This window comes from Dasypus novemcinctus, chromosome 30 (assembly GCF_030445035.2).
Source record: "Dasypus novemcinctus isolate mDasNov1 chromosome 30, mDasNov1.1.hap2, whole genome shotgun sequence".
NCBI classification, from domain to species: Eukaryota; Metazoa; Chordata; class Mammalia; order Cingulata; family Dasypodidae; genus Dasypus; species Dasypus novemcinctus.
Genome location: NC_080702.1, coordinates 38,913,323 through 38,937,034, shown reverse-complemented (window position 1 = coordinate 38,937,034; position 23,712 = coordinate 38,913,323). Strand labels below are relative to the sequence as shown.

At 38.2% G+C, this 23,712-nt stretch overlaps 1 protein-coding gene across 1 annotated transcript; it reads right to left on the bottom strand.

Annotated features, from left to right (window-relative positions):
- Window positions 1-1,800: 1,800 nt before the first annotated feature.
- LOC139437895 (olfactory receptor 7C1-like) lies at window positions 1,801-2,661 on the bottom strand. Its single transcript, XM_071212792.1, has one exon. It carries the CDS (start codon window positions 2,659-2,661, stop codon window positions 1,801-1,803), a length of 861 nt encoding a protein of 286 aa, XP_071068893.1.
- Between the last annotated feature and the right edge of the window lie 21,051 nt (window positions 2,662-23,712).

The following is a 23,712-nucleotide window of genomic DNA, read 5'->3' as shown; positions in this document are numbered from 1 at the left end:
ATTTGTCAACATTGAAGAAAACTTACTGAAGCATTGCTACTAACAATGGAATATAGTTTAGCATATAGTCTATCATCTGTCTCACACAATTTTATAGGTTATGAAAATATGTATAATGGCTTGTTTCTATCATCGCAATGCCATGCAGGAGAATCCCCTTGTCTCCAGAATATTTGTATACTGCATATAATCTTCCCTGTCCCTCTCCTCAAAACCTCTGTTGGCCACTGTCTTTATATCAGTTATTAAATTCTTTAATTGCTAGAATATTAATTAGTCTTACTTATTATAATGAACAAAAGACCAAAGTCAAAATTCTTAAAAAGCTTTTATTTGGAAAGAAATTTCTGCTTGAAATAACCCTTTCATATAAACTATTTCGTACAACACCAGATTGCAAAAAAAAAAAAAAGAAAAAAACTCTCTTGCAGAGCAGCAGTCTAGGAATTGATACATGAAAATTGTTGGGAGTGAGAACACCAATGACAGTATTTCAAATGGATAAATGTACAAGATTGTCTATAAATAGCTTGGAAAAATGATTCAGAGTATTTTATTTGCAGTAATATGTAATGACAATACCTGAGAAGATTTTTTTACAAACTGACTGGTTTATGTGATAAATGATTTTACTGTAAATCCTAAATGAAGTAATTTTGAATAGGGTAGGGATCTAACTTGCACTGGAGAAAATTTCAGAAAGAAATGACAAGTTGATGATTTTTAATTCTCAGATTTTTTTGCAATCAAAACACAGCTATTTTATAAGAATGCATGAATGAAATATCTTCCCCTAAAATTGCAGTTCTGAACTAGTAATGACTCACATAAGAGCCTGATCTTGTGTGATAATACATTACAAATGAAAATGAATTCAATTTTCCCAAAGAGTGTGAAATGAATACAACTACATAACCATTTATTAATATTTAAAAAAAATGGCCATTAATTCAGACATCATTAATTCCAAAATGCCACTCTGGTTTGCTATTTGTAGTGATGACGCAGAAATAAGTTGATGAATGAAGTATTCACCTTATTCTACCTCAGAAAGAAAATAGTATGCCTACATAAAAATCTGAAATTATGTCCTAATATCTGGATTTAATAGTAGATTAAGATATGTAGGAAATGAGGAAAACACTTACATTGGTTTTATGATCTATAAATGTCTATTATTATGGTAGGAAGCTCTGAGAAAAATTCCCAGAAAATACGCTTAACTACGAAAATAATTTTTAAAGGGCAACCTGATGTCACTGGAAGAATGATAGAAATGATTGAGACCATCAATATTTGAAGAATCAGGGATTGTGTTGTTGATTGCATCCTCGTTTAATTTATGATTTGGAATATGCAAGAGAAAGGCACATATTGGGGATGGAATGTGGATTATTGTATAGCAGTCAGATAAGGTCCACTATACAGGATGTGATCTCTTTTAAGAAACAATGAATAAAACCTTGATAAATGGTAAACAGACATTGGTATGAGAGCTTATTTTTCAGTAAAACCATGAAACACAAGCAGTTTCTTTCCTCTGGCAGTGACTGCAGTACACCTTTATCCATCCAGCACCTGTACATTTATAAATATAGAACAATCTACATGAAATATTCTACTGCTGAAGATCCAGGCAGCAGATTCTGCTTTCAATCCTGATGATGGGAAATATAATGATAGAAAACATGTAAAATAATACAAAAGAAACAGGTATCCTTGATATATAAAAATTAAAGAAACAATTCTGTTGTTAGGAAAATAACAGATTATCTCTCCATTTACTTGTAAGTATCTAGATTAAGATCTCCTAGTGTTTGAACTCTGAGCACTTTTGTAAACTTGAAAGTATCTTTTTATATAGATAATGTTTCTCAGCTTTTTTAAGGCCTGCTTTATGTCCTTGTTTTTAAGACTGTATATAAAGGGGTTCAACATGGGAGTGACTACTGTGTACATCACTGAGGCTATTGAATTTGCCCTTGAGTTTTTGGTAGTAGCAGAACTAAGATAGACTCCAAGACCTGTACCATAAAACAAGGTCACTACTGAGAGGTGAGAACCACAAGTAGAAAATGCTTTGTACTTGCCCTCAGTTGTTGAAATTCTCAAAATGGAGGATATAATCTTATAGTAAGAGAAAAGGATCCCAGTGAATGGAATAACATCCAGTAGTCCAACAATAAAACACATCACTAAGTCATTGAGGAAGGTGTCAGAACAAGCAAGTCGGATCACCTGATTAAGTTCACAGAAAAAATGGGGCATTTCCAACTCTGTACAAAAAGATAATCGCAAAACCATTAAACATTCTAAAAGAGAGAACAAAACATTCAATAGCCAAGAGGTCAGCAGCAGAAGGCCACAGAATCGGGTGTTCATGATGACTGTGTAATACAGGAGGCAACAGATGGCCACGAAACGGTCATAGGCCATCACAGTCAAGAATGAGTTATCTAATTGTCCAAAAAGTATGAAAAAATACATCTGGGTGAGACAGTTTTCAAAAGTTATGATTTTGATACCTCTCTGGATGTTTTGCAGCATCTTTGGTACTATGGTGGAGGTGAAACAGATATCTGTAAAAGACAGGTTAGAGAGGAAGAAGTACATGGGTGTGTGGAGGTGGGAGTCTGAGATGATGGCCAGGATGATGAGCATATTTCCAATGAAAGTGACTAGGTACATGGACAGAAACAGCCCAAAGAGGAGGGGTTGCACTCCTATATTTTCTGAGAGCCCCAGGAGGATAAATTCCAAGACATATGTTTGGTTTTCTGTTTCCATGTAGATAATGAACTTCCTGGAAGAGATATCAGAGCAATGCAATTTTATCCACAAGCAGTGAGTAGAAAAATATAGTAAGTTGTATGGTTTATAGTGTAAATATGTTATTAATATCTTATTAATTTTATGTAGATCTAGTATCCTTATCTGAAAATGTCAGGGAAAACAGTTTTCTACTTCTCCTTGATATATTTTCCTACTAGAAATCCTTGTCCTTAATAGAAAACAATTTGCCAAGTGAATATTTTCCATGATAAATTCTCTCAGACTTTATTTTATTTAATTTATTTTTTCTTTCATGCTTTATTTTAAATAACAAACATTATGACCAGTCTTTTTGTATCCTGTGACAAAATAGTAGAGAAGAACAACGTTTTACGAACCATATTACCTTGTTGTAACACTTAGTATAAACCCACAATACTTAAAGAGAATCCTATTGCTGAAGTGGACAAATGACCCCACATAAATGGGGTCCCTGATGTTGCACAGAGGACAAGGCCAATCGATGTAGAAAGTATGGTCTTCTCAAGAATTTGTGTTGGAAAAACAAGATGCACTAATGCCAAACAAAGAAGGATGCTAGGCACTGATTGTATTCATTTCAAAAAACTGAATCAAACTGAATCATATAACTTTAAATTAAAATACACTGTAAAAGTGCTAGACTAAAACCTAAAGAAAATCTAGGGACCCCTAGTATGATAATGAGTTTTTTTAGATATAGCAACAAAAGCATGATCCATGGAAGATTAAAATTTATAAATTAGTTTTTATTCAAATATACAATCTCTCCTCTGTGAAAAATATTGATAAAGGGTTGCAAAGAATATTTACAGTTTTGGAAAAATATTTACAAGACACATCTGACAAATGATTTGTATAAAAATGAATAAAATTACTATTAACACTGCAAAATAAGAAAGAAAATATTGAGTTAAAAAATTAGGATCTGAAAAGTATCCTAATGTAAGATTACCCTTCCTAAATAAGAATACAAAAAGTACTTCAAACTCACTGGCACCTAGATATCATTGCCAAGTGCCAACTTGCAATGCATCTGGAAAAAGACGTTGACCAAAAGGGGAAAATAATAAGTAGAGATGAGTTTTTATGACTAAGAGCTTTCAAAGTGAGTTTTGAGGTCCTTCCAGAGGTTACACTTAGGCATGTCTCAGCAGAATCTCCCTGTCTGCTACAGTTAACATTGCCTCAAAAGGCAGGGCTCCTGTTGGCTCTAGGGACATCTAGACACTATAAACAGTGCAGAGAATCTCAGGATTTAAGCACCCTGTCTGTGGGCCTTACTTTGGAATTTATGTTCCTCAGTGAAAAAGAGTTAGACTCATTTGAAGATTCCCAACATGTGCCTCTTTTGTACATTTTATTTACAGAAGAGCCATGTGTTGGCATTATATTTTTTAAATGCATGTACCAGAGTCTTAAATCTTTTCACTTTTTATGTGCCAGTTGAGCCCTGAATCTATGCAGAGTTTCACTACCTACTCTCCAGTTCATTGGACCTATCCAGGACAACTAACAAGGAGATGATAATGGACAACGTCCAACCCAAGGAACAGAGTGTCAGCAACTGCAAGCAAGATAGTTCCATCCATCTGCCCCATGGGATCTAAGCCCCCTTTTAGTTAGAAACAGAGTTGTCATCACCATCACAAAATCCTCAAGATTGGGGAATGAAAAATGGAGTAAAGTAGACTTATTATTTTTCTATTATAGACTTATTATTATTCTAGCAATGGAAGAACTCTTGTCATTGATATAAAGGCAGTGGTGATCAGATGTTCTGAATGAAGAGGGGAGAATAGGTGTAAAATAGGGGCATTTTCAGGACATTGTGATTGTTCTGCACAACATTGCAATGACAGATACAGACCATTATATATTTTTGTACAGGAAAGACTGCTTAATATAAACCATAGTCCATGGTTAGTAACATTGCTGTAATATGTGTTCATCAGTTGTAGCAAATGTACCATAATAACGAAAGATTTGTTAATATGGGAAAGAATGAGAGGGAAAATTTATGAGTCATATGGGAACTCCCTATATTTTTGGTTAACATTAATGTAATCTAAACCTACGTTAAAAATTTAAATAAATAAGTGAATGATTAAATAAAAGATCTTTAAAAAAGTTAAAACATCTTTGTTATTAGGGAGTTACAAAATTTAAACCACAATGATATATCATCACTACTTATTAGAAGAGATAAAAACAATAAACCCTGACAATACCAATTGCTGTTGAGTATATGGAACAGTAAACCTCTCATTCATTGCTAGTGAGAACTCAAAATTATTCTGCCACAATACAATTTTGCAGTTTCTTGTAAAACTAAACATTGTCTTACCATACAATCCAGCATTTTTGTTTTAGGTATATATGTGAATGATATGAAATCTGGAGTCCACACAAAAACCCACACATGAATGTTTATAGCAGCTATATTTGTAGTCTCCAAATATGAAAGCAAACAATATATTTGCTAACCACCACAAAGGGGATCTGAGAGTGTACAACCACAAGCAGGATAATCCCATCCATCAGCCATGTGAGATCTAAGCCCCCTTTTGGTTAAGAAGTGGAGTGTCTGTCGCATGGAAGAATAAAATATGGATTAGAGTGGACTTACTGGTATTCTACTATAGACTTACTGTGACTCTAGCATTGGAAAAAATTGTATCATTGATGTGGAAACAGTGGCCATGGGTGTTGTTGATGGCAAGGAGAGGGAAGAAGAGGTGAGATATGTGGGCATTTTGTGGACTTGGACCTGTCCTGAATGACAGGGACAGATGCAGACATTATATATCCTGCTATAATGTACTGAATGGACTGGGAAAGAGTGTAAACTACAGTGTAAACTATAATCCATGCAGTGTAGAAGTGCTCCAAAATATATTCATCAAATAAAGTGAATGCACCACACTGGTGAAAGAGGTTGTTGGTGTGTGAGGAGTGAGAGAGGTAGGAAGTGGGGGTATATGGGAACCTCTTATATTTTTTAATGTAACATTTTTTGTGAGAGGTATCTTTTAAAAAGTCATAATAAAAAAAATCCTAAAGGACTGTGAGGTGACCAAATGGACATTTTCCAGAAATTTTATCTACTACTAAGGTAATTTACAAGCCAGACAAATATCTGATAGCATTTCCACAATAAAAATATTGCCTGGTGAAAAAAAAATTGGTGTTCAGTACTTTAATAGGCAAACTCAGTGTGCTATAACTATGCAATGGAACATTAGTGAGATAAATAGAAATGTAACATCCAGCCAAAAAAAAAGATATGGATGAATCTTAAATAATTATTTCTAATTAAATGAAGCCAGTATTAAAATGTTGCATATGTTGATATCAATTATATCTAACTCTGGAAATGGCAAACAATGAGACAATAGAATGTTCACTAGTTGCCAGAGGACTGAGGAGAGAGAAGGAGAGTTTAGAAGGTGAATTCCAGGGAAATTTTTAGAGCAATGACTCTAATCTGTGTAACAATATAATTATAGACACATGACATTAGGCCTTTTTAAAATCCTTTATACTTTACAACACAGAGTGAACTTCATGTATGCAAATAAAAAATCATGCTCCAAAATGTATTCACCAAATGCAATGAACGTGCCATGATGATTAAAGAGGATGTGGATGTGGGAGGAGTGAGGTGAGGGGGGTGGGGGTATATGGGGGTCTCATATTTTTTTAATGTAACATTAAAAAAAATAAAGACAGGAAAAAAGTCATTTACAAGACCAAGTGGATACTGGATAGAATGAAAATGATGCAAATCTATGTAAAATATCACAAATGCATAATTTGCCCTGAAAGGAGGGGTTGAGTACAGAGGTGCTGTAAAAATAATAGTGGATATGAATGAAGCCTGTACAATGAAGTCAAATAAAGTGTGCATAAATATTTTACTCTAGCTAATAAAGTTGGGTTCTATACTGTATGGATTAATAATTTTGATATTTCTAATCATGTAGACTGGAATAAAGAAATCCATAGAGAGATGGCAGATGAGGGAATATTTTTCTCACTGTGAAGTGGGAGCTTACAGATAAGAAAGGGGAGGAGTCTAGAATGCTCTTTGTGACAGTGATTTAGAGTTAGATACAACAATATCAACTCATGTTTAGGTTAATATAGGTAATGACGGTTGTATGTAAATATAATTTTAGACATTAGTATGTAGAAGATTAGTATACATGCATATACTTTCTCTGGAGAGAGTGCCCAGAAGCCACAGTAGCAGGAGCACAGATAATGCCCAGATCTTGGAATTGAACACCATTCTCCAATAAATGTCTTCTTGGAGAAATTGCTGACTCTAAGAAACAAATATGCATGAAACACATAGCACATCTTATAGTATCAAAGAGGAAATAACCACTAAAATAAACCACTCAATGATGGGGTAGTAGTAAAGAGAAACAGGGTGTGACTGAAAGAGCTCCCATGGATAAAAGTGGAAAAATTGAAAAACAAAAATAAGAATATTTGTATTGTGTCACACCCCAAAGTATAAAATAAATGTCATGAGTTCATCCTGAAATAACTAAATTATTGATTAATTAAGTAAGAAGAGACAAATCTCTCATGCATAAGAATCCAATCATTGATTTAGATTTTGTTCTCTCAACCCCATGGAACAAAAATCCCACTTCTGAAGGCTTCCTCATGACTCTTCCTAAAGAGGATATAAGGAAAGGCTGAGAAACAAAGAACTTTATACTGGGGGAACCTCAAAACCCTGTTGATCAAGGTCAGCATGAACAATGATAAGTCGCACTGACAGGCTACAACCTGGATAGGATGTGTTGAAAATGACACTTTATCTCTGGTGCCTTCCTCCAAAAATGCATAACCCAAGACTAAGTATGAGAAGAACATCAGAAAGTTGTAACTTGGGGAGACTTTAAAATATGCCTCAATTCCACTCCTCACAAGTATCCAGGTTATCAAAAACCAGGCGAGTCAGAGAAAACATCACTCTCACAAAGAGACTAAGAGGTTATGAAAAATAAGGACAAGATGTTATTTTGGGTGGCAGATGTTAAAAACAGGGGGAAAGGAACAAGAGGTTCTTAGAAACTATCTCTAACATCCTTGCAATTTTTCTAACAATCTAAGACTGTTCTAATATATTAAGTTTATTATTAGTGAAATGCAAAACCCTAGGATTATTGAAGTCCAAGTTTTAATCCAGACACAATTACATGCCTTGTATGAAAATATCACATGGCTGTAAGTCTCACATTTTTCATCCCTTGAATCAGAATCGTGTAGCTGTTTTCATAGATCAATTTTAAAGAATTAAATAATATATATAAAATTGCTGATGTTGTGCCTAGTATAATTGCAAATATTTTATACATTATGAATCAACCATACACAAAGTCATGCTTCACACTTCATCCGCATGTTTTCAGTGCTCATTTCATCTCTCATCATCAACGTGGGTTTTAACAAAAGCAATACTTATATAGGCCCACAGTGACCTTCCCTCAGGGCAAGCTTTTTCATGATCACTTTCTATAAACCAGCACTGACTCACCAGTAACTCCAAAATAAATATGCATATTGTGTAATAAATACAAGGTTCTCTGTTATCTGCCTGCTGCCAACCCAACCGAGCTCATTTTCCCCTTTTCAAATCCCTGCCCCTCACTGTTGATCAGATATTAAGAACAATTTTTAAAACCTCACTACACCTTATGGTTATATTGATTGCACATTTCTGTCCCTTTCATCTCTTCTAGGTGTGCTCCTACCCTTTTTTCTTCCTGAAATTATTCTAAAGCTTCCTTCAAGTCTTATTACTATTAAAAACTTCCTTGTGACATCTTCACTAACATCCATAGGATTAGTCTATACATTTTGATTCACTTCACCATGATTCCAGAGACACTTCAGGGTATTGGACATACTCATTTCTATGTCTATTACCCTATTTGGATGTAATCCCCATATTATGAAGAACAAAGCCTTATTTATTTATTCCAAAAGTAATATCTACAGATCATCACGAAGTAACTGATGACCAAACATTTATTGAATGACCAAAAGTAAAAAATAAATGAATGTGGTTAAACAGATACTTTCAACAATTGCAGAGAAAGAAGAGTGAGTAAAATAAGGAAAAAATGTCACTGAGAGAGGGAAGACCCAAGAGAGAGAGACCAAAAGAGAAAGATTGGAAAAAGAATATATTTTGGTGTGTTTGCTATCTACTTCCACTCAGGTTTTTTAATAAGACAGGATTTTGTATTTTAAGCTTTCTCTTTGGTCAAAACCTGTTGATATCCTTAATGCTTCTACCGCTAAATGGGGTCCATGGAGCCAAAATATATTCCCTCAGTAACTGTGAAGCTTCTATAACTCACCCTGAAATTATCAAGGCAGGGTCTAAGTTCTCCAGCACAGATACTTCCTTGAATGAATGATGAAGCTGGAAGCTCTGTTCCCAGGAAGAAATGGGAGATGGAACCATTCATGAGGTATCTAGAAGATAAATTGTGTTTTCTCTTCACCAGCGGTTAATAAAGTAGATTTGATATAGTTAGATTTTCTGAGCATTTAGGGTTTACATACCCATGCGCGACATTAATGAAGCGATCTTTTGTTTCATTACTCCCTGAGATATTTACTTCTCTGGAGATAAGAAAGCAAAGCACAATGCAAACTTGTGCATTTTGTCCCTTTTGACAGCTTAGGAGCTCCATGCTGCTCCCAGGAGGAGGTCAGCTCTCTTAAGGTGTGTGTTTTTGTATTGCCAGGTATTGCTTTTGCTGATTCTGGAGAAAGACTCTGGATACACTAAAATGCCTTATTTTCCCAATTTTTCTCCTCTGGATTAGGCTCTCATGAATGGAGCCAACCACTCTCAAGAGAATTTCTTCTTTTCTCACTGCTTCTCCTTTATCCTCGTAGTTAACAATATCTATTTGAATCACACAACTATATGGTTTCTCAGTCATCCCACAGCTATTTATTCAGCAATAGTGTATGGTAAAGCCTAAACTACTTTCTGAGAATGAACAAAAGGCAATGGTACAGTCCTTCCTTGCAGATGGTTCACATTTTCAAACAGGCAAGAGATGAGCACTTACTCCCAAGAAGCCTGTCCCAAGTGTACCCTGTGCAAGATGCCCCCCATCCATTACCCTAAACCAGTAACTCTTTCTTATAATATTGTCTAAAGTGTTTTCTCAACGTTATAGTTCAACCACGTATCTGCCAATGCCCTGTGTTCACCTTCTTCTACCCAACGCTCTCCCCAGTTCCATGGACAATCTGAACATTGTGTTATATCAGTGTGTGGAGGCCCATATATGAGCAGGATGGTGTTGTACACCCATCCTGGGGAAGCCCCATCAATATTCTCAAATAGAGGGATGATGTCTCTTAAGAGCTTGGGTGGTTCCCAATGGGGGCGGAGAGAATAGTATGTCAAGCCCTAAGCATTTTTGCAAGGATCAATGAATCTTGTACTTCAATCAGTGAAGCTTGACACTGTGTGCTCTGATGGGAAGGGGAGAGAGGGATAGAATATATGGAAGAGGAGATAACTGGGGAGTAATTTATTTGTTCTGCATGATCATGCAATGATGGATACAAACCATGTTAAATTTCACTAAAAATTTATGAAAGTGTACGGTCTAAAATGTAATCCATATGTAAACTACAGCACATGGTTGGTAGCTTTGTTTCAATATTTGTACATCAGTTGTAGCAAACGTAACATCCACTTGTAAAAGCATTTTTGGTGGGGAAGGGGGAAAGGAGGAAGATGTTTGTTATAAAGGAGACCCCATTCTCTATGTGACTTTACTATGTTCTAAATCTTCTATGAAGACCTAGTAAAAATAAGAGGCAAACCACTAAGGAAGAAATGAAAGAAATTGCTCTGTCACTATATAAACAGGACTATTACATTGATGAAAGGCAAAACATTTTAAAAAGTGATAAAATTTTCATTATTAATACTCCAATTGTTTTACTTTTTAGTTTTTCTAAATTATTATGCATCTTATTTTTAATATTTAAACCAACCGTTTCAATTCCATTTTCCTATTAATTGAATTAGGCTATATTTTAGGGTTCAATTTTAAAGAAGTTTTGTATCATAGAGGGGTTCAACTATGGCACGGAAGGAGCATTGGTGTGGGGTATCGTTGATGGGGATGGATGGGAGAGAGCTCACTTGGGCATACATATAGGGTGTATAGATATGTTTGGATGTTCATTAGGTATTGACACAGTGGGTAGAGATAAACATGACAAAAGAAGGAGTGCTGAGTTCCCATCCTGGGGAGTCTGCTACATTTCCCAATGAAGAGGAACAATCCCCCAAGTACAAGGGCAAAGACAAGTGAAGAAGGATGGTCCAATGATAGGCTTTTGATACTGATGACTATGCTTATGAGTCTGTTGTGCTGAAATTTAAACTTTGCCTAGTGTAGCTTGGTGTCTTAATGTCACCTCCTGAGAGGTTCCATGTTACTCAAATGTGGCCACTCTCTACATCAAACAACTCATCATAGGAATGGGCTGCCTTTCCCCACAGCATGAGACATGACTCTAGGGATGAGCCTTCCTGGCAGTGAGGGATTGCTACAAAGCACCAGCTCATGATGCAGCTGGAAAAAAAAGCAGTTCATTGGACTTACCCAGGTCAGCTGGCAGGGAGGTGTGGATAAACAACCACCACACCAAGGAACCAAGATAGTCTACAGCTGTGGACATAAGAGTCCCATTCATCAACTATCGGTGATCAAAGCTCCCACTCAATTGAGAGGTGGAGTGGGCATTGCCATCCCAGGATCCTCAGGATGGAGAAATAAAATATGGATTGGAATAGACTTACTGGTATTCTATTATAGAATTATTGTGACTCTAGCAATAGAATAAATTATATCATTGATGTGGAGCCAGTGACCACAGGTGTTACTGAAGGCAAGGAGAGGGAAAAGGAGGTATGATACAGGGGTATTTTGGGGACTTGGAGTTGTCCTGCATGATATTGCAGGGACAGTTGTAGGACATTATATATCCTGACATAAACCACAGAAGGGAGAGAGTGTGAAATACAATGCAACCTATAATCTATGCTGTGTAGCAGTGCTCAAAATGTATTCATCTTTTGCAATGAATGTACATCACTAATGAAAAAAAGACATATGTATTTACTATTTCCTCCATTTGGTCTAGGTCTATTTTATGGGGAATATTTTTTATGTGGCTTTTCTGTAACCTAAATCTTCTTTGAAGATAAAATGGAAAAAAATAAGACCCTGGTGAATATAAGGAATACATTGTTCCATATATAAAAGACAGCAAAACTTACAGTGATGAAAGACACAATGGCTAAAAAATATATATTATTTCAATATTTTAAATTATTTTTATTTTATTTGTTATTTTTATAGCTATTATTTCATTTTTAAAGTTTTATTTATTTAGTTAGCTTTGCTTTTGGAGAGGTTTTGGATCATAGAAATTTCACAAATATGGCAAGGGAAGATAATGCTGTGATCTGTCAGGTGTGGGGGATGTGCGTAGGGGTGCACATGGGACATACCTCTAAGTCATATGAATATGTTCAAGTGTTCATGGGTTATCCTCTAGGTTGGTGGAGACTCACATAATAACCAAAAGAATATTGATTTCCCATGCTGGAGAGTCCTGCTTCACTCTGATAGAATTCAAGTGTCCCCTGAATACATGGGTAGTGCCTAGTGAAGGAAGAACAACCATTATTCCAGGCCCCTTATATTGATTATACAAAAGAATCTTTTCTTGTAAAATTGAAACTAACCTAGTATTATACACTGCCTTTGAGTTACCTCTTGTAAGCTTCCTTGTTGCTCAAATGTAGACTCACTCTAAACAAAATTCAGCATGTAAACTCTCTAACTTCACCCCCAGTATTAGGCATGACTCCTGGAGGTGAGCCTCCCTAGCACCAAGAGATTGTTACCAACCAAATGCCAAAGAGTATTGGCATCTTAATAATTTTAACTTTTCCTTTCAATGAACACAGAAGTTCTTATCTTTTCCTTAGGGTTTTTTCTAATTACTTGCAGCAGTGTTTTGTAGTTTTCAATATATAAGTCATTCAATGCTTTAAATAAAATTATCTCCAATTTAGATTTGTTTAGATATTACTGTGAATGAATTTTTTTAATTATTTATTATTTTTTTAAAAATTACATTATGAAAAATATGAGGTCCCATTCAACCCCACCGCCCCCGCCCCCCACTCCCCCCACAGCAACACTCTCTCCCATCATCATGACACATCCATTGCACCTGGTAAGTTCATCTCTGAGCATCACTGCACCCCATAGTCAATGGTCCACATCATAGCCCAGACTCTCTCACGTTCCATCCAGTGGGCCCTGGGGGGATCTATAATGTCCCGTAATTGTCCGTGAAGCACTATCCAGGACAACTCCACGTCCCGAAAACGCCTCCACATCTCATCTCTTCCTCCCGTTCCCCACACCCAGCAGCCACCATGGCTACCATTCCCACACCCATTCCACATTTTCTCTGTGGACATTGGATTGGTTGTGTCCATTGCACATCTATGTCAACTGAGGGCTTAGATTCCATATGGGTACTGGATGCACTCCTCCCGCTTCCAGTTGTAGACACTCTAGGCTCCATGTTGTGGTGGTTGACCTTCTTCAACTCCATGTTAGCTGAGTGGAGTAAGTCCAATAAATCAAAGTGTAGGAGCTGAAGTCTGTTGAGGCTCTGGGCCTGGGTGTCATATTATCAGTCCAGAGATTCAAATCCCCTGCATATATCTTAAACCCAGCACCGACTACAATTCCAATAAAGTAGCATGCAAGTCTTGTGAGAAGAGATCCCCTCTGAGTCCAATTCCATCATGCAGAAACACCAGCTCCAAAGAAGGGCTATCTGTCATGGCAGTGAACCCCTTCTGCCATGACCATAGAACCCGTGGGTCTCTTTATCCCTCAAAAGAACCAATACCAGGGGTTGTATCTACCTTATCTGTCTCTTAGACTCTGTTCAGTTGTACATAGGGGTAGTCCTTCTGACAACCTCCAGTCTCTTTTTTAGAGACTCACAGCCTTATAATCTCATTTCTCCTTTCCATTTCCCCCTTACATTAGGTCAAACAGCTTCCGGAAGTCATGTTATTATATGTAGACAGGTATATTCTGCTGTTCCACATTGAATCTTTAATTCAAGGTCATTTTCTAGTTGCTTCTTCAGCTGGTATGTGGTAGTGATCCCTCGGTGCCAGGGAGGCTTATCCCCGGGTGTCCTGTCCCACGCTGGGGGGAATGCATCACATCTACATGCTGAGTTTGGCTGTGAGAGTGGCCACATTTGAGTAACATGCAGGCTGTCAGGAGGAAACCCCCAGGCACAATGCTACTCTAGGCCTTGTTCTTATTGCAGGTGTATAGGCTCAAAAGTGTAACCATTAGTATCACGAGCCCACTGTTGGGCCCTCCTTCCTTCCTGGTTCTTGCCGTTGCACCTGGAGGATTGCCGCTGGTCTCCCAGGGCCCACAACAGTGACCCCCCGGCCAGGAGCCCAGTACCCCCCCAGCTGTTGTTTTTGTTTCCACTATGAGTATATATAGACATTACCATATACCCTGGGCATATGCCCTGTATAACTCCCTGTCAACCATATATATCCTGTCAATAACATCCCATATCAGTATTCCTCCGCTGCCATTGTTGAACCACTCTGTGATCCAAAACTTCCCGTAAAGTGAATCCCAACATAATGTCAGCTTCAGAAGAGTCTTAGATCACCGAAATTCATATATACAATATACAGTATTTCCCCAGATCCACCATAAAACCTTTTCCCTTGCACAGCAATAATCTTTTAACTTATTCATATCATATTTCCTGAAACTGATGTACAGATTCCAACACTATAGTTTTCAAACAAGGTGACATTTGTGCTTACTATGTGGTCCATATTTTAGGCTGTACAGTTTTCTAAATTTTTTTAGTTATCCTATGTTTTGTCTTATGGTTTTCATTATTAGTCTGTCGTCCCCTATATGTTTTTTGTGTAATATTAGCTGTTTTATATTCATCCTCGTGTACTCTCACATAACTCCTCTTTTGCCCCCTTATTTACCTTTGTTCCATCCATTCCACATCCATTTTCCCATCCCCTTAGGGCCCACAATGCCTGCCAATCTAATACCCTGGGAGCCGTCCTTTCTCATGAGAGATACAGTTCTCTCTATTCAACGGCATTAGTCTTCCCCAGGATATGGGTCCACCCCACCCAATGGTAGAACCCACCTTGGTAAAATGAGCCTTCAGCTATTCCCTCCGGAGTCCGTCACGCATCAGACCATACCCCCTGAGCGTCCTAACCAGGTAACCCTCCTGCTTATACTTTGATACGTTTTACTCAACATTTAGTTCTCAACGAACTTCTGACACTCTCCCATATTCGTATGTTGCCCCTCCCTCCCACCTATTTCTTGGACAATATTACCCCTCTTTCCATCCCCAGCCCCCCTCAAACCCAGAAAACCCCACCCGAAGGTAACCCCTTGCCCCCATTTTGTCCCTTCTTTGTGCTCATACTTACCGCCAGCTCATCACAGATTCCACCCCTGCAGACATTAACTCACATCCTTCCTCCACCCCCCGATTTCCTGTAAGCCACTTTTCCAGACTCTAGCTCTCTGAGGCAGTTAACTTATTTCATATCATTGAGGTCATATAGAATTTGTCCTTCAATGCCTGAGTTGCTTCACTCAACATAAGATTCTCAAGGTTCATCCATGTTATCATGTGCGATTGTAGTGTATTGGTTCTTACAGCTGAGTAGTATTCCATTGTGTATATACCACATTTTATTGATCCACTCATCTGTTGATGGACATTTGGATTGATTCCAACTTTTGGCGATAGTGAACAATGCTGCTATGAACATTGGTGTACATATATCGGTTTGTGTCCTTGTTTTCAGATCTGATGGGTATATACCCAGCAGTGGTATTGCTGGGTCATATGGCAAATCTATGGATAATTTTTTGAGAAACCGCCAAATTGTCCTCCAGAATGGTTGGATCCTTCTGCATTCCCACCAGCAATGGATGAGTGTTCCCCTTTAATCACATCCTCTCCAGCATTTGTATTCTACTGTTTTTTTCATGGCTGCCAATCTTATGGGAGTAGAGATGGTATCTCATTGAGGTTTTGATTTGCATTTCCCTGATTGCTAGAGATTTGGAGCATTTTTTCATGTGCTTTTTAGCCATTTGTATTTCTTCTTTGGAGAAGTGTCTGTTTAAGTCTTTTTCCTATTTTTTAAATGGGTTGTTTATCTTTTTGTTTTCAAGATATATGAGTTCTTTATATATGCAAGTTATAAGTCTTTTATCAGATATATGGTTGCCAAATATTTTCTCCCATTGTGTGGGTTCCCTTTTTACTTTCTTGACAAACTCCTTTGAGGTGCAGAAGGCTTTAATTTTTAGTTAATCCCATTTATCTATTTGTTCTTTTGCTGCTTGTGCTTTTGGTGTGATATTCATGAAGCCATTTCCTATTACAAGGTCCTGTAGATGTTTCCCTACACTGCTTTCTAAGGTCTTTATGGTCTTGGCTCTTATATTTAGGTCTTTGATCCATCTTGAGTTGATCTTTGTATAAGGTGTGAGATGGTAATCCTCTTTCATTCTTCTACATATGGCTATCCAGTTCTCCAGGCACCATTTGTTGAATAGGACATTCTCTCCCAGTTGAGAGGGTTTGGTGGCTTTATCGAATATTATATAGCTAGATACATGAGGTTCTATATCTGAACTTTCAATTCGATTCCATTGGTCTGTGTGTCTCTCCTTATGCCAGTACCATGCTGTTTTCACTACTGTAGCTTTGTAGTATGGTTTGAAGTCAGGAAGTGTGATTCCTCCTATTTCGTTTTTCTTTTTCAATATGTCTTTGGCTATTCGGGGCCTCTTTCTATTCCAAATAAATTTCATAGTTAGTTTTTCTAGTTCCTTAAAGAAGGCTGTGTTGATTTTTATTGGGATTGCATTGAATGTGTAGATCAGTTATGGTAGGATAGACATCTTAATAATATTCAGTCTTCCTATCCATGAACAGGGAATATTCTTCCATTTATTTAGGTCTTCTTTGATTTCCTTGAACAATCTTGTATAGTTCTCGATGTATAAGTTTTTTACCTCTTTAGTTAAATTTATTCCTAAGTATTTGATTTTTTTATTTACTATTGTGAATGGTATTTGTTTCTTGATTTCCTCCTGATCTTGCTCATTATTGGTGTATAGAAATGCTACTGATTTTTGCGCATTGATCTTATAACCTGCGACTTTGCTAAACTCATTTATGAGTTCTAGGAGCTTTGTTGTAGATCTCTCAGGATTTTCTATATATAAGATCATGTCATCTGCAAATAATGAAATTTTGACTTCTTCCCTTCCAATTTGAATGCCTTTTATATCTGGTTCTTGTCTCAGTGCTCGAGCAAGTACTTCCAAGACAATGTTAAATAGGAGCGGAGACAATGGGCATCCTTGTCTTGTTCCTGAGTTTAGAGGGAAGGATTTCAGGATTTCGCCATTGTAAACAATGTTGGCTTTCGGTTTTTCATATATACTCTTTATCATGTTCAAAAAGTTTCCTTGTATTCCGATCTTTTGGAGTGTTTTTATCAGGAAGGGGTGCTGTATTTTGTCAAATGACTTTTCTGCATCTATAGATATGATCATATGGGTTTTTTCTCTCAATCTGTTTATATGGTGTATTACATTGATGGATTTTCTTATGTTGAACCATCCTTGTATACCTGGAATAAATCCCACTTGGTCATGGTGTATAATTTGTTTAATGTGTTGTTGAATATGATTAGCAAGTATTTTGTTAAGTATTTTTGCGTCTAGGTTCATTAGAGAAATTGGTCTGTAATTTTCCTTTCTTGTGGTGTCTTTGTTTGGCTTTGGTACTAGGGTAATGTTGGCATCATAGAAGGAATTAGGCAGTGTTCCTTCTGTTTCAATTTTTTGGAATAGTTTCAACAGGATTGGTGTTAGTTCTTTCTGGAATGTTTTGTAGAATTCACCTGTGAAGCCATCTGGCCCTGGGCTCTTCTTAGTTGGGAGATTTTTAATGACTGATTCTATCTCTTTGCTTGTGATTGGTTTGTTAAGATCATCAATTTCTTCGTTCATCAGTATGGGCTGCTTATGTGTTTCTAGGAATTTGTCCATTTCCTCTAAATTGTCATTTTTGTTGGAATATAGTTTTTCAAAATATCCTCTTATGATAGTCTTTATTTCTGTGGGGTCAGTGGTGATATCACCTTTCTCATTTCTTATTTTGTGTATTTTCATCTTTTCTCTTTTTTCTTTGTTAGTCTCGCTAAAGTGTTGTCAATTTTGTTGATCTTCTCAAAAAACCAGCTCTTGGTCTTGTTTATTTTTTCAAGTGCCTTCTTATTTTCTATTTCATTTAGTTCTGCTCTTATCTTTGTTATTTCCTTCCTTCTTCTTCCTGTTGGTTTACTTTGTTGTTGTTTTTCTAATTCTGTCAAAAGTGCTGTTAGTTCTCCAATTTTTGCTCTTTCTTCTTTTTTGATATATGAATTTATGGCTATAAATTTCCCTCTCAGTACCGCTTTTGCTGCATCCCATAAATTTTGGTATGTTGTGTTATCATTATCATTTGTTTCAAGGTAGTCATTGATTTCTTTTGAGATTTCCTCTTTGACCCACTGTTTTTCTAAGAGAGTGCTGTTTAATTTCCAAATTGTCGTGTGGAGTCTGGATCTCTGTCCCTTGCAAATTTCCAGCTTGACTCCACTGTGGTCAGAGATATTGTTTTGTATGATTTCGATCTTTCTGAATTCATTAAGCCTTTCTTTGTGGCCTAGCATATGGTCAATCTTGGAGAATGTTCCATGTGCGCTTGAGAAAAATGTATATCCTGCTGTGTTTGGGTGTAATGATCTATATATGTCTATTAGATCCAGCTCTTCTAATATACTGTTCAAATGTTTTGTTTCTTTAGTGGTTCTCTTTTGAGATGTTCTGTCCAGAGTTGATAGTGGTGTATTAAAATCCCCCACTATAATTGTAGATGCATCTAATCTTTCACTTACTTTTTCCAGCGTTTGCCTCACATATTTAGAGGCGCCCTTGTTAGGAGCATAAATATTTATGATTGTTCGATCTTCTTGACAGATTGTCCCTTTCACTAAAATATTGTATCCTTCTTTGTCTCTCACAATTGTTTCGCATTTAAAGTCTATTTTGTCTGATATTAATATAGCTACTCCTGCCTTATTTTGGTTGTTGTTTGCTTGTATGATTGTTTTCCAGCCATTCACTTTCAACCTCCATGAGTCTCTGGGTCTAAGATGTGTCTCTTGTTGGCAGCATATAGGTGGGTTGTATTTCCTTATCCAGTGTCCCAGTCTGAATCTTTTGATAGGTGAGTTTAGTCCGTTGACATTCAGTGTTATTATGTTTAGAGAGTTATTTATGGTAGCCATATTTTGGTTGCATTTGTGTTTGTTATATTTTGTTTGTATTATTTTATTTTCCCCTTCTATTTTTGTCTTTCTTGTTGCTTTTACACTCTCCTCCATCTCTGACTGTCCTGTTTTTTCCTTTCTTCCTGCAGAACTCCCTTAAGAATTTCTTGATTGGGAGGTTTCTTGTTGATAAACTCTTTCAGTTTCTGTTTATCTGTGAATATTTTGAACTCTCCATCATTTTTGAATGCTAGTTTAGCTGGATAGAGTATTCTTGGTTGGAAATTTTTTTCCTTTAGTACCTTGACTATATCATACCACTGCCTTCTTGCCTCCATCATTTCAGATGAGAAATCAGCACTTAATCTTATGGAGTTTCCCTTGTATGTGATGGTTTTCTTTTCTCTTGCTGCTTTTAGAATTTTATCTTTGTCTTGAGCATTGGATAATTTGACAAGTATATGTCTTGGGGTGGGCCTGTTGGGGTTTATGACCAGTGGAGTGTGCTGTGCTTCTTGGATATGTACATCTGTCTCTTTCAGTAGATTTGGGAAGTTTTCATTCAATATTTCCTGCAACACTCCTTCTGACCCCTTTCCCTTCTCTTCTCCTTCTGGAATGCCTATAATACGTATGTTTGAGCATTTTGCGTTATCATTCAGGTCCCTAAGTCCTATCTGGATTTTTTCTACCTTTTTATTGACCACTTCTACTATCTGTTTGATTTCCAATGCACTGTCTTCCACATCACTAATTCTCTGCTCTGCCTCTTCTAGTCTGCTGATATTTGCTGCAAGTGTATTTTTGATTTCTTGAATTGTGGTGTTCATTTCCATCATATATGTTATTTTTTTGCGCATGTCTGCAATTTCCCCTCCAAGTGTTGTCTTCATGCTGTTAACCTCTTTCATTACTTCATCAAATTTGTCGGTGATAAATGTTCTGAGATCTTTCATTGCTTGTGCGAAGTCCTGCCCCCCTTCCTGATTGGATTCAGGCATGTTTTCCTGATTACTGGTTTGGTTTGTAGATTTTTGTTGCTGTCTTGTCAACATTTTTTCTTGACGGGTTAAACAGTTCCCTAGCTTCTTTGTCTAGTCTTGGAGATTAATTAGCTGTTGTTTTTGTGTAAGTGTTATATCTTCTCTTTGTCACTTTGTTCTTCTTATTCCAATTTCTTATTGCTAGTTAAGCTCACTTTAAAGGAAAGTATTAGTGCTGGGGAAAGGCAATTGTGTAAGGGAGGAAAAAGTGTGAAGTAGTATTGGTGATATATGTTAACAAAGCAACAATATGTGTTCTGGGAGGATGGAGGTTAGATCATGTAAATTGTGTAGAGTTATAGTAGTAGGAACGTACCTATAATGAGGTAGACGACTGAATATGGGAGGAATGTGGTACGTACTAAGAGTCTATTTTTTCCATGAGAGAGGGAAAGAGAAAAGAAAGGTAATAGTTTCAGGGACGAATACCAGATGGAAAACTAAACAAAGGTATTAGAAATTAAGAGATAGACACTTTGTGGATCAAAGAAAGGGAGATGGAATATAGGAGAGATAGCAGATGGTGGAGGATATCAAGTTGTAGGGGAAAGGGGATAGTGTAGATAGGCTAAATCTATTCACAGAGAAATGAGGCAGTGGAGGGTGAGGAAACCCAGCAAATGTGAGGTATTTCCTGTAGGACCTATTGTATTGTTAAGATAAAATAGTATAAGAAGAATATTGGGGACAGGAAAGAGAGGATTAAAAAAACAACAACAACAAAAATAAAATAAAATAAAAATTAAAAAAAAACAAAAAAAAACAAAAAAAAACAAAAAACAAAGAACAGAAACCCCGGCGCCAGGCTCGGCCGGGCTCGGCCGGGCTCGGCTGGGCTCGGCTGGGCTCCGGTCCCCTGCCCTCCGTGGCTCAGCTGGGCTTGGCTGGGCTTGGCTAGGCTTGGCTGGGCTCGGGTCCCCCGCCCATCGTGGCTCAGCTGGGCTCGGCTGGGCTTGGCTTTCCCGCCCGCCGCCCGCCGCGGCACAGCGCGGCTCGGCTCTCCCGCCGGGCGCGGCATGGCTGGGCTTGGCTGAGCTCGTCTGGGCTCGGCTCCCTCGCCCACCGCGGCTCGGCTGGGCTCAGCCGGGCCTGGCCGGGCTCAGCTTCCCTGCCTGCCACCCTCCGCGGTGCAGCGCGACTCGGCTCTCCTGCTCGCCGCCTTCCGCTGCGCGGCTGGGCTCGACCGAGCTCGGCTGGGCTCGACCGAGCTTGGCTGGGCTCAGCCCCCTTGTCCTCTGCGGCTCAGCTGGGCTCGGCCCGGCTCGGCTTCCCCGCCCGCCACCCGCCACAGCGCAGCTAGGCTCGGCTGGGCTCGGCTCCCTTGCCCGCCGCAGCACAGCGCGGCTCGGCTCTCCCTCCCGCCGCCCACCGTGGTGTGGCTCGGATCCCCCACCCACTGCCCACCGTGGCCCAGCTAGGCTACCCTGGCCGCCGCCCGCCAGGGCTCCACGCATTGCTAGCTGCCTCGGCTCTGCCTACCCAAGGAGGGAATCCTCCACACGTAGCTGGGATCTCCGTGTATATTTCACAGACGGATCCTCTCTGTTACCTTCCCTCCAAATCGATGTCCAAACACCTTGGGACCAGGAAAAATCCCGAAACAGCCCGGTCCCAAGGAGTCTCCGACGCCTCCCAGCCGATTCCCTCCAGGAGCTAGTAACCGGGAAGTTCACTCAGCTGCCATCTTGCCTCCTCCCTCGAATTCTTTTTAATTTCTAGTTGGGAATATTCTTAGCTAGTGAATACAACACAACAGATTTTTGTATGTTGATCTCATATCTTCCATTTTTCTGGATTCATTTATGAGCTTTAGAAATTTACTTGTGGAAGCTTTGCTATTTCCTATATAAATGATCTTATCATCACTAAACACAGATTGTTTTACTTATTCCTGTCTTATTTGGATGCATTTTTTAGGTTTATTGCATAATTTCTTTGAGAGGGACTTCTACCACAAGACTGTATAGAAATAGTGAAAGCAGGCAAGCTTGTCTTGTTCCAGTCCACTAAGGGAATTATTTCACTTTTTCAGCATCGAATGTATTATTAAATGTACATATATATATATATGCATATATGTATGTATGATTTTTATCGTGCTGAAAAATATACCTTGTATTCTTCTTTTTCTGAGTGTTTTTATCATGAAATAGCATTGGATTTTGTCAAATTCATTTTCTGCCTCAATAGAGATTTTCATGCAATTTAACCCTTGATTACATTAGATGTTCTATTGATTTTCCTATGTTGAAAATCCTTACATCCTGAGTGTGGAAGTTTGATATTATTTATGAATTCGAAAAGGAAACATAGATTATGTTTGTAAACTGGTCTATTCCTCTGACTTGATAACCCTTTGATTTTCTTAGAATCAGCCGAGAAGTCTGACTAAATTATGCTATGATTAGGGTTTTGATCCAACCATGTCTTTAGATTGTGACTCAGCATTGAGTTGCAGCCCCTTTTGTCTGATAAAACAGACTCTCATTTGTAAGTAGACAAACACAATAAGATATGTGGAATGAGGACTTGCTCCATAGGCATGGCCACAGGAAGAGAGATCAGGCTGATAAACTACAAGACACCTAGTGGAGAGAGCAGAACAGCTAAGCACAGAAAGCGATGAGCCCCAGGAAGAGAGATGAACCTTATGCTAGCCTAAAGCTGAAGATCTGAAGAAGCTGGGAACATGAACCTTAATTGGAAGGATGAATGCCACAACCTTGCAGACATTATCCACCATTTTGCATCAACACGTGGCAACAGAATTTGGGTCAAAAAATACCTCTTCTGGTATGATGGGTTGGAATTTTTAGTACCTTGTGACTTTAAGCCTTTATTTTTTAAAGATTTTTTTCTCTTCCCTTCCCCCACTCCAGTTGTCAGCTCTCTGTGTCCATTCCCTGTGTGTTCTTCTATGTCCGCGTTGTGTTCTTGTCAGTGGCACCCAGAATCTATGTCTCTTCTTGTTGTATCATCTTGCTGCATCATCTCTCTGTTGTGTGTGGTGCCATTCCTGGGCAGGCTGCATTTTATTGTACTGGGTGACTCTCCTTAAGGGGTGCACTCCCTGCACGTGCGGCTCCCCTATGGGGGGCACCCCTGCTTGGCATGGCACTCCTTGCATGCATTAACATTGTGCATGGGCTAGCTCATCACACAGGTCAGGAGGCCTGGGTTTGAACCTTGGACCACCCATTTGGTAGGTGAATGCCCTAATCATTGAGTCAAGTCTGCCTTAACACTAAATAAATACCCTTTATTAAGTCTAACGGAGTTCTGGTAGTTTACATCAGCAACACTACTTGCTAATGGTGGATAATTATTTTAATA

What these genes read in the sequence shown, in the direction of transcription:
- LOC139437895 (XM_071212792.1), bottom strand. Translation starts at nt 2,661, where the DNA reads ATGCTCATCATCCTGGCCATCATCTCAGACTCCCACCTCCACACACCC.